This window comes from Mus caroli, unplaced genomic scaffold (assembly GCF_978045245.1).
Source record: "Mus caroli unplaced genomic scaffold, Mus_caroli_1 scaffold_16, whole genome shotgun sequence".
Lineage (NCBI taxonomy): Eukaryota > Metazoa > Chordata > Mammalia > Rodentia > Muridae > Mus > Mus caroli.
In genome coordinates this window covers 94,080,577-94,092,804 of record NW_028227271.1, presented here as the reverse complement: position 1 = coordinate 94,092,804, position 12,228 = coordinate 94,080,577, and the positions used below count along the sequence as shown (strand labels likewise).

General features: G+C 39.8%; 1 protein-coding gene across 1 annotated transcript; it reads right to left on the bottom strand.

Annotated features, from left to right (window-relative positions):
- Window positions 1–2,499: 2,499 nt before the first annotated feature.
- On the bottom strand, window positions 2,500–12,183 carry Brix1 (biogenesis of ribosomes BRX1). Its single transcript, XM_021183509.2, has 10 exons — window positions 11,994–12,183; window positions 9,399–9,510; window positions 7,854–7,897; window positions 5,927–5,997; window positions 5,595–5,644; window positions 5,425–5,498; window positions 5,250–5,300; window positions 5,020–5,121; window positions 3,132–3,260; window positions 2,500–2,915 (listed from the first exon to the last, which is right to left on the bottom strand). The coding sequence occupies exons 1-10, from the start codon at window positions 12,150–12,152 to the stop codon at window positions 2,646–2,648; spliced, it is 1,062 nt and encodes a 353-aa protein (XP_021039168.1). The 5' UTR covers window positions 12,153–12,183; the 3' UTR covers window positions 2,500–2,645.
- Between the last annotated feature and the right edge of the window lie 45 nt (window positions 12,184–12,228).

Genomic DNA, 12,228 nt, shown 5'->3' with positions numbered 1-12,228 from the left:
CATTGTTAAGGTGGTAATGGATAGGGCTGGGAAGTTTGAGTTTGCAAGATACCTAGGATCTCCCTTCTCCTGAGAATGGACTAGGGGGTGGAGGATGTGGGGTAAATACACATTTTCCCCCTCAGCCATGTGTACTTGTTTGTAAACTCTGCAAATTGCTTTACTGCTTTGGGGTGAAGGTCATCTATTTTGGCCCATTACACTGGATTGAAATACAGAGTTAAACTGGATGTTACTCCAGTCATCTTCCATTGGCTGGTTTTGAGACTATGTAGTTGAAATTGGTCTGGAACTTGCAGGTCTGTAGTTGCAGCCTCTCTAGAGCTAGGATTACAGGCATGAGTCACTGAATTCTGTTGAAAGAGCATTTTGATTAAACATACTGATTTTGTATAAGTTATCTGTGAGTGAAAGGAATGCAATTTGGGGAATAAAAAACCCAAATTAAACTGTTAATTTAAAACTATGACTAGAGAAATTAAGAGGAGCCGTGCATGGTGGTGCATGCCTTTAATCCCAGCACTTGGGAGGCAGAGGCAGGCAGATTTCTGAGTTCAAGGCCAGCCTGGTCTACAGAGTGAGTTCCAGGACAGCCAGGGCCATACAGAGAAACCCTGTCTCGAAAAAACAAAAAAAAAAACAAAAACAAAAACAAACAGAAAAAAAAGAGAGAAATTAAGAGGAAAAAAAATGCAAAAGGAAAATTGTGAAACTAGAAAATTCTACCAAGACCTCACAGTGCAGACATCTAAAAGGTGAAGTTTATGTCTTTCAAAACTGGAAACTTTTTATAATAATTAATATATAATAATATATATTATATTCTCTAATGAATTCTTCCTGATGTTTAACACCTTAGTCTCATTTTTCATTCAAGGCTTTACTCAACTGACTATAATAACCAATGGCCATTTTAATCTTCTGTATTTAAGCAGCTATGGCCATGAGAAATAAGTGAAAGACAGTCCTACTGCAAGAAAACAGGATTAGTCTGATACCACTCCCAAAAATCCTAATCTCCCCTCAAAAATAGTACTTTATTTTGCAACTGGTATTCTCATAGGCAAGACCACAAAAATACGATTGTTCTAATGTCTGGTAAGATAGAACTTTGGACATTACAAAAATATTGCTAAAAAAAAAAAAAGCCCCCCCCCCCAAAAAAAGCCTTATTGCTAGAAAAAAACCTTGACCAGGGTTTTATTTAACAAGTATTGTACAAAGGGATTTCTGTACAGAAATATTTACCATAGGCACCATACTAGAAACACAAAAACTGAACTATCTCTGAATGGGTAACACATATGTCTAGTTAATAAACATGCTGCAGATGTGGAAAAACATACACTGTTAGGTGAAAAGATGTGACAAAACCATCTGATACAACACATACACATATATATGTACACATACATGTGTATGTATATCTATGTGTGTGTGTGTGCATCTCCCCAGTCAGCGATCCCCATCACCACTGGTGGCTCAGGTTGCTGTGTTCCCTGTTGCTACTGCTCTCTAGAATCTGAAGTCGTCTAAGATAAATTTAAAACTGCTTACAAACAGGTCTTGTTTTTCAAAACCTAAGATTTAAATGAGGTAGAGGTACTGAAATGATCAGATGTCAAAGTAACTTGTATTCTCCTGATGTCAGTGTTGTCTCCGAGGCTTACTCAGTCCAACCTAGTCCTGGAAGCTTCTAGCCTCTGTACAATGTATTCTAGGCCTAGAGTGCTTTCAGCCTCAACAGGCTGAATTAAGCTCACCCTTTCTAGTTTTCTGATCTCCAGCTAGCTTGGCTCAAACTCCTCTCCAAGTTGACTGATTCAATCTGACTTCTCTCTTGGTCTCTCTTTGCTGTGCTTGGCCTCAAATCAACTCTGGCTATCTGTTCTAATCTTCTGGCTCATTCTTTCTTCAGCATGTCTCTGTGCAACTGTTCGAGTAAAGCTGCCTTCTCTGCTGCCTCTCAAGAGCCTCTCTTTCCTCCCGCGTTGGGCATATCCTATTCTCTCCCATCTTTTTCTGACTCGTCACTTTGTCTGCCACATAATTATATATCACCTTCAAACAAGGGTGTTTCCTTTTACAAACTGATGTTACCTTGTTTGGGATTAATGGTGTGTCTGTATTCCAGCTCTCGGGATTAAAGGTGTGTGCAAAGGCTGAGCCACAACTAGAAAGTTTTTTTCAGTAAACACCACAATTTGGGAGTTCAGTGAGATCAAATATCCGTTAACAATCACATGTCGGCCTCTCAAGGCTTCATGAATTAGTGACTTCAGCAGAGAAAACTCAGTAAAATGACCATTTCCTCCACTCTGCCACCCACAAAAAAAAAAAAAAAAAATCTGTTCTAAAAGTCCCTAACATCTTGGTAAGTAATTGCAGACCCAAGTAGTCTGTTTGAATTTCAGCTTAACCAAACTGCAATTCTAAGCAAACAGGGCAAGGCAACTCTTAAGTGTGCTACGTGAGGCTCTGGAAAGAATAAAGTAGCCGTGAGTTAAGGTGCTTTTATTAGAAAAAGACCAACGCTGACTTCAAGATTTCAATTTTTTAAATGGTGCCCTAATTAGGCATAGCTAGTTCTGTGTACTAAACGTATTTACACATGGAATACAAAACAAACACAGTTATCCTCTGGTTCACTTTGCACTCCCTCTGCTCATCTTCTGTTGCAGTTTCCGATGCCTTTTGTAAATCCGTCTCTTCCTTGCTTTCAGATCCACTTTAGGCTCTGGTTTCACCCACTGTATTTCTACTGGCTTCTCCTCCGCTGGTATAACAAACACGTCCTCAGTGGGGTCACGTGGAAGGATAGTCTTTGGTTCTTTCTTCCTCAGTTTCTGAACATCTTTGACTTGCTGTCTCTCTCTGTACTTGGCAGCTGTGATGGATCTTATGACACGCCGATGCTAGACACAGCAAAGAGGAGATGCTTTGAATTAAGGCATTCATTGTATGTACCCTCACCAAAATCATTTTAAAAAGGAATTTGCAGAAATGTGCAGCAAAACAAATTTAGTCTTACGGGTGGTAAAGCATTAATTACAAAACTACTTTGGCTAAAGAACTACAGAATCACAGACTAAAACAAAACAAAACAGAATCAACTAAAACCCCCAGCTTACCATGTTTGGAGACTGGTAATGAGGATTTTCATATAAGGTTGGTCCTCCAAAGCTTCCCTGAAAAATCTTTATGAGATTTAAAACAAAACGAGGTCCTATTTCCACTAGAGCAGCGTCTTCTTCTATAATCTTCAACAAAAAAGAAACATTCCTTATGGTTTGGGTATATTGCCAAAAGGTAAACCAGCCACAACTTCATTACAGTATGCTCTAAAACAAGCACAGTACACTTTGACTCTCAGCACCGAGGCAAAGGCAGGTGGATTTATGCCTCGTTTACATAAGTTCCAGGCCAGTCAGAGCATAAAGGGACCCTCTCTCAAACAAATAATTCAAAACAAAAACAAAATAAAGCATAAAACCAGAACTGATAATCTTCAAAGTGAGATGCTAAGAACCTGGAAAGTGGTAGATCACGACCCTTCTTAAACTCTGTTACTAGCTCAAGGAACTTATACAAAAACTACGATTTTCTCTTTTCAGTGTTCATGTGTGTGCGGTTTACATGTTTACTGGTGCATGTGCATAAGTGAAGGCTAGACAGCAAGTACAGGTGTTGTTCTTCAGGAGCTGCCCACATGTTTATATCCATGTATGTTGTACATGCATGTATGTGTGTTGTGGCACACACATGCAGAAGTCAGAGGACAATCTATAGGAGTCAGTTCTCTCCTTCTACCTACCACATGTGTCCTAGGAGTCAAACTCAGGTCGCCAGGCTCCATGATGAGCATTACCAGCTCATCCATCTCACACTCCACTTTGCTTTTAGAGATGGCCTCTCACTGGTAGCTGAAACTTGCAGATTTAACTTTGTTGGGTAGCCAACAAGCCACTCGGATCTACCTGTCTCTAGCTCTCCAGATCTAGGATTACAAACACGTGCCACTTATGCCTCAGCTCTTCATACTTACACACAAGTACTTCACCCCTCAGTGGTTTCTTTTTAACTGTAAACTCTGAATTTGTTTCATATCTTTTTTCTTTTTCTTGTCTTTATTTTTATTTATTTATTTATTTATTTTTTGAGACAGGGTTTCTCTGTGTAGCCTGTCCATCCTGGAACTCACTTTGTAGACCAGGCTGGCCTCGAACTCAGAAATCCACCTGCCTCTGTCTCCCAAGTGCTGGAATTAAAGGCATGTGCCACCACCGCCCAGCTTGTTTCATATCTTAAGTCTAACAAACACTAACATTCTTTTCATTTGTCCGTTAAGACAGGGTCCTCTCCATACCCTTGGCTGTTCTGGAACCTCCCGCCCAGTGCTGGGAAAGCACTCTTATTAACATTCTCAATAGACCTAGTCTCCCAAGTCAGCAGATATGACTGATGCCGTAAGACATCTTCTATAAAACATGCAGACAGGAGTCCGCGTCCATCACCCACACCTGAATGAAATCTTGTTCTTGCTGTTCTTCACTCTTCTGCACATTATGACAAATTACTGCTAGAGATTTCTAGAAGCCCCACTTCCCCTGATTGAGGAATCATCTCATGACTTAACTAAAAGTTATTACTGTAGCAATTATGTTTTTGTAAGCCTTAACAGCCTCCGACCCTCTCCCTGATATATTCTAACCTTTCAGGAAGAGAAATAATGAACTGTCCTTTACAGGACTCAGGATGGGCTAGAACCAATCAGCACAGAGTTCGAGTCCACGTTCTCTCTTTAAATGACTAGAGCAGCTTGTTACAAATGTTGTATGCCACATCAACTGACAACCAGAGAAAGAAGCAAGTAGAGATCACTTCAGGTATGTGGCAGCAATCACTTGCCACAAATATTAGAAAGAGAAATGGAGCTACTTAAAAGAATACACATTTGCATTGTCGGTAATGCTACATATTCCCAAATATTTAAAACATGAAAAATAAAGCAAAGCCAACCTGGAAGTTCCGGAACCATATCCTGTTATCCAGAATGGTGAACGTAAACACGTGGTCCACAAACGGCTGACTCTTGGGATGGTATCGTGGTGTACTGAAGATCTTGTTATAAAAACAACAAAAAGGTCTGTTAGTTTTTCATTCCAAGGCACAGCATATGTTTTGATGTCTAAGTCAAATGTGCTTTGTCTATTATATTCCTAAAACTATTTTCTAAGAAAGATAATTACCTGAATTAAGAATTCCTTTAACAAAGCATAATGTGGCAAGTCATCAAAAGCCTATAAATAAAAATATGAACACATTACTTAAAATCAAGAGTAACTTCTTTAAAACTCACACACACACATATTTTCATCCATTTAAAATAAGAAAGTTAGACCACACACAGAATGAGAAACTTACAGGGTCAAAAGACAAAAGGGGCCGAGAACCTTTCAAACAGTTTCCAGTCATCTTTAATTCAGCCAGGGTATGAACTAAAAAAAAAAAAAAGTAATGAAAAAGTTAAAAATTTTGACACAATTATCCAAAAACATTTCTAAAAATGTTCATCAAGAAAAAGTCAAACTTACTATTTTGAACCAAGAATTTGGCAGATGGACCATGAGGAGAATTTGAAAGCCTGAAATATATGAAAACAACTTTTCAAAAGATTAGAATGTACAGTGCAGCAATGTTCACCCATACCAGCAGATTATAAAACAGCACATGTCTATAGTATAAGACAGGACGTCTATAGTGTAAGTCTATAATGTAAGATAGCACATGTCTACAATATTCATGTTAAGTGTTCTATAGGGGCTTCAAATATTGCACAATCAAATGAGTTTGCTCCATTCCTTTTACATAAAAATCACATCCTGTTATAAAAGATTTATTCAATTTTATCAATATATTCTCTTACCACATATAGAGATCCTGCTTTTTCTTAGCTTCAAAGTAGATGCATTTGTTGCAATTTTTCATTTCACAGACCTAAAAAAAAGAAAAAGCAACAGATAATATAACAACAACTAAAGTAGTAAGTAAGCAAATTTCTTTTTAAAAACAATCTGTGTATATTTATTCACAGAATTTTATTTCCTTGTTGGCATTCTACTCAAGGTAAACTTGACATTCTATGCGAAGGATCCACTAAATCTCTTGCGTATATGGTATTCTACTTTCTTTCTTACTGAGCAGGTATCATGCAGCTCATGCTGGCCTTGTCCCTATCGGCTGCCACTTCCCACGTGGTGGACTGCAGGCTCATTAGCCTAACAGTTTAGAGTGACTGCTACTCTTGCTGTACTGAAGATCTCTTCTGCCTATAGTCCCATGCACAAACTATGATGACTGAAAATAACACTAGGGAATATGCGATACTAGAACTGTATCCCCAAATACAGATCTAAGAAAACCAAAGAGGGCATCTGATTACATTCCAGATGGTTGTGAGCCACCATGTGGTTGCTGGGAATTGAACTCAAGACCTCTGGAAGAACAGTCAGCGCTCTTCATCGCTGAGCCATCTCTCCAGCCCCAATATCCTTTATTTCAACCAACAGCTTTTCATTTTAATTTTATAACATTTAAATTTTTATTTACACAGGCATGTATTCATGAATTAGGGGATTGGTAAGCAAAAGTAGACAAAACCTATTTCAAAGTGACTTGATCAACATCTTAAAGATTTTTGTTTGTTTTCTTTTGTCTCTATGTATCACTAGCTATTCTGAAACTTGCTCTATAGCCCAGGTTGGCCTAAAATTCAAGAGATTTGCTTGCTTCTGCCTTCTGAGTGCTGAGATTAAAGGCAAGCAACACCATGCCCAGCAACGTGGTAAAGATTTAAAAAAAACATCCTTAGGAAACATAAAAGGGGACTCCGTGCTCTTCCAGAGGTCCTGAGTTCAATTCCCAGCAACCACATGGTGACTCACAATCATTTGTAATAGGATCTGATACCCTCTTCTGGTGTGTCTGTGTTTATATATACATAAAATACATAAAATAAATCTTGAAAGAAAGAAAGACAGACAAAAGCATCTTATTATAGTAAACTCAAAGTACTCAAGATGTAAAACTTGCCAACTTAAAAAACACATTTTCCTTTGATTCTGTTGCTTTTTAAGTTCTTTCTGGACTCTGTACTTACCTTCTCTACTGGACTGCTCTTCCATTTCTTTTTGAAGTCTGAAAGAGTAAACTGACAACCCCCCTTCAGGAGAACGCCTCTCAGAAAGGCTTTTCTAAGTCTAGCTCAGGAATGAAAAGTACAGTGCTTTAGTTCTTGTATCTTTACTAGAAAGTATAATCTCGTTTTGTCCTGCCTCCCTCATTGGAGCTCCCTGACACTGAGGGAATTGTTCTAGCTCTGGTCAACACTGTGGCCACAGCTTGTACAATAATGCTGTGTTACAACAACATCTGTGCCAAATGGCCAAATAGAAACCTTTCAGTAGCCAAAGAATTACCTTACAACTGTTTAGAAAATTTTGTTTTGAGACATAAGCTTAGTATCTTCAACAGCACTTTGAAATTTTAACATCTATTAACTTGTAATACCCAGAGAACAAATTTTCCCTGCACGTTTAATAATGAGAGTACTTTTTTACAACATGGGTTTTCTATAAATAACTAACATTTTTTGAAATTGTTTTATTTATTTTGGATGATAACCCTTGAGTACGTACTGTAAGTGTCAAGTAATACTAGTTATCACAGAAGAAAATTAACTGATAAATTAGTGAACTTAATAAAATTAGAATTATTCACAAAGCAATTTTTACAAGTTATTAACTTAAGTCATCTTCAGTTGATAAAATATTTGTAATTAATTTTAAAATTACCTCATTTATCACAAATAATTTATCTTTACGATCCATTTTAGTATCTATAAAGAGAAAAAGAGAAAGCAAGTAAATAACAGATTTCAAGACTACCTGACTTTGATTACATTTGCTATCTAAATAATTTTTTAAAGAGTGATCAGACCTAAAAACACTCAAGCTCTTCATAACTAACAAGGGGTAGGCAGATATGCAGTGCATACTTCCACTGTACGGGGAGGAACCCAGGGAGGCGAGGCACAAGCCAGGCAAGCACTCCCACTGACCTGCAGCCAAGCCCTCTTTACTTTTGCTTTCCAACTGCTCTCACTAATTTGCTCAGGCAGGCCTTGAACTTTCAACCTTCCAACTTCCAAGTAGTAGGAATTATGGTCCTGTGTGCCACCTGGCCTGGCTGAAAACTGAAACGTTTTAGTTAAGACTGTCCCTTGGGTAGTTTAGTGTGGTCTCAAAGTGCCTATGGAGATTCAGGATGACCTTCAGGTCCTGATCCTCCTGCCATCATCGCCCATCGACGACATTACAGGGAAGCACCACTATGCCCAGGTCCTGAAACGCAAATGAGGCCACCTATGCAGGCCTAGCTGGCCTGAACTCAAGAGACCAACCTCCCAAATGCTGGCGCTACAGGTGTGCCACCACACCTGACCAAAACTTAATTTTAACTTATGAAAGTATTATTTTGAATCAAAGCCAATTTTAAAATTGGTTTTGGATAACCATAGAAATGAAACACATCAATGAAAAATTGCAGTTAGTTTCAGGGATTGAAGACAGTACAGGCAATTTTGGCTTAAGAAAGACTAAAGAACTAAGCCATTACGTAAAACACAATCCAAAAACATCTCAGGAAACAGCCACACACAGCAGTGACAGGTGTCTCATCTCAAGAGCAAACACTTGTCACTAGCCTCTAAGACAGAGAGAACACTGTTAAGCCATGGGTGGTGGCACACATACTTTCAGTCCTAGCACTGGGCTCAAGTAAGCAGATCTTTATGAGTTCAAGGCCAGGGAAACCAAGGCTACAAAAAGTGGCCCTGTCATAAAAAAATTTTTAAATGTTCAGAAAGCAATGCAGGCCAGTCCTTCCTTAATATCCTACTCAAAACAGTTTATAAAATGTTACAAATTTTCTTTACAATGTGACACCCGAAAGAGTGAACTTTTGAAATGTGTGTGTGTGTGTTTCCATCAGTCCAGAAGTCACCCTGAAGTGTTTTCTTCAGATGCTGCTCACTTGTTTTTTGAGACAGGGTCCCTAAACTGGCAGAGAGGTTGCCAACTTGGCAAGACTAGCTTGCCATCAAGCCCCAGGTATTCACCTGTCTCCACCTTCTCAGAGCTGGAGTTATAAATCTGTGCCATCACACCCAGATTCTTTTTGGCAGTTCTGGAACTAAACTCAGATCTACTTCACTAAGCTGTATCCAAAGCCCTTGTATTGGGGTTCTTTGCCTGACAAAGCCGAGCAAAGAAGTAAGTATGTAATAAAAGGTTAAGCAGGTTTATACACACACAGTTTAAAGCACGATATTAAAGTACCTGCTTTAGAATGAGGCATCAACTTTCTCAAGTCTTGCATTAAGTGTCTTGTTCTGAAATTTATTCCTCTGGAAGAAAAGATGAGGATCCGCTCCTTATTTTTCCATTTGCCCTGAAAAGAAAACATTAGATCTTAACATTTTGTGCTGACCATACTTGGTGTGTTTCCGACAGTCTTCAAGTCTCCAATATCTGACATCATTGGTATACCTCTATGTAGTCCCAGCTAGGGAGGCTGAAGCAGGAGGAGCACTTGAACCAGGAAACTGAGGCTATCCTGGGAATACAGACAACTGTCCAAAACAGAGAAACACTAAAACAAAACAAACCACTTTCACCTGCCCCTCACCACCATAAGGATCATTTTCTTAGTATCTTTTCATTCTTAACTTTTTATTGTCTCCATTACAGTACCTATGTTCATTTCCAGGTTTTTTTTTTTTTTAAAGATTTATTTATTATATGTAAGTACACTGTAGCTGTCTTCAGACACTCCAGAAGAGGGCGCCAGATCTCATTACGGATGGTTGTGAGCCACCATGTGGTTGCTGGGATTTGAACTCAGCCTTCGGAAGAGCCGTAGGCTGCTCTTACCCACTGAGCCATCTCACCAGCCCCCCCCCCTTTTGTTTTTCTATGTTTGTTTTTTGTTTTGGATTTTTGAGATAGGGCTTCTATGTGTAGCCCTGGCTATCCTGGACCTCACTCTGTAGACCAGGCTGGCCTTGAACCCAGAAATCCACCTGCCTCTGCCTCCCAAGTGCTGGGACTAAAGGTGTGCGCCACCAGTGCCTGGCTTCATTTCCAGTTTTAACCATGTACCGAAGGGTAAGAAGTCTCTCTAGCTCTAGTAATGCATGCACTAGAGTAAAGCTTCAAGCTCGTCTGTGTAACACAAACCTTTACCAAATTTAAATCTGGCATATTTCCTTACCAACATTCCTTTCTCCTCTCCAGTCCTTCCATCTTTCTGCTACTTCATTTCAGTTCCTCATGCTCTGAAGACCCCTTTACCTCTACTTACTTACTTTCTTTCTTTCTTTTTTATTTTTTTTAATTTTTCAAGACAGGGTTTCTCTGTGTAGCCCTGGCTGTCCTGGAACTTACTCTGTAGACCAGGCTGCCCTCCGCCTGCCTCTTCCTCCTGAGTGCTGGGATTAAAGGAGTGCGCCACCATGCCCAGCTACCTCTAGTTTCTTATATAGACATCATAAGCACTACTAAATCTGTACCTCCTTACAACAATTTATAATGCTTACAAGTGTCCTCAAATCCCTGTAACTGATTATCAGCTGCAAAGCTCTTAGATGTCTGGCTTGCCCAGACAGAATCACCGCTGACAGCTAACTAGCCCCAATTTAATCTTGGTTTCCAAACCTCAAAATGACAAATACCCTCTAAACTACATGTTCACTGTTTACACCTCCACTGCCCAACACTGATCCTGCACATTCTCAGCTAATCAGCTGAGTTTAGAATTTCTAAACCCCCATTTAATGCCTTTGATGAATTTTTTCCATTCCCCACCTCTATCTTTCTAAATACATAAATTAAAGCCTTTTTTTGAAATTCAGCTAAAAGCTACTATTAGGGTGTTTCCTTACCACCCTAATAGTAGTCATTGTCTCATTAATTCCAATTCATACATCATGGTGTGATCCAGATTAGTTCCCTTCATGTTTCATGTCCAGCTCCTAAGAGAGAGCACACTTTTATTGAAAACTTTATGAATCCAGCTAATTTTCCTCAAAAGTCACTTTTATCCTTTCAGACAAAGGTACAAGATTTAACTGTTAACTAAAAGTGGGGTACAATGTACACATTTCCTTTCACTCAGTACTTGAGTACTACACTAAGCACAAAGGACTGACAAGTCTGAGGCAAGATTTCCTCCATACATATACCTTCCTTAAGGAGTTTTCAGGTGACTGAAAGTAACTCCAACAAGAACCTGCTGGCCTTTAGAAGAGACACGCAGTTTTCTCTGAAGCCTTCTTTCCTTCTAAACTCCAATATTTCTGGAGGAGCTCTTGTTCATAATCTCCTAGATGCTAAGGCCAGGGAAGCTCATCTTGGTATAAGTGTGTCGCACTGTTTAACACAGTAAAACTAATGGTCTAGGTTTCGTAGTAGTAGTAGTATCCCTTGAGTTAAAAGATCTAACCAAACAAGTTAGAGTCACAGGACAGTAGCTTTAAAGGCTTGGCAAATAAATAAATAAATAAATACTTCGGTAACCCTATGTGATACGGACCAAAACGGAAGGAATTTATAACTACACAAAAAAGACTCTGAGAAAAAAAGAAAAAGGAAAACGATTACCCTGGGGAGGCGGGGGCCAGTAACTGGAAGACAGGATCCTGGAACTAAACACCCATTAAATCAACTCCCTGTTAACTGGCTTTGGGTCTACGAACTGCTGTCTCCAGGAAGAAGACCATCTGCACGAAAATTAGACATAAACATTGTCCAGTCCCGTCCAGGGAACCCTAAGCTCAAGATCATGTCAAGTTTCGACTGGAGTCACTTCGCTGCTGCGGTGGCCCAAAGGTAGGTCAGAGCGCCGACTCCAACTCCGGGAGTCGGGCCTCTTACCTTGCAAACCGGACCTGGAATACGATCTCTATTTTCCTCCTCCGCCTCTTTGGCCACATCAGCCTGCTTAGCTGGCTGCCCGGCATCTTTGGAGCTCCTTTTTGGCTTCTTCGCTTGAACCTCCAAGCCCCCACGCCGCTTTCTCTTGGTCGCCGCCATCTCTCCTCGCCGCGTCGGTCGCTGTCTGCACTTCCGGTTCTGCCGCTCGCTCCGCCTTCCGATCTCTATGGTAGCC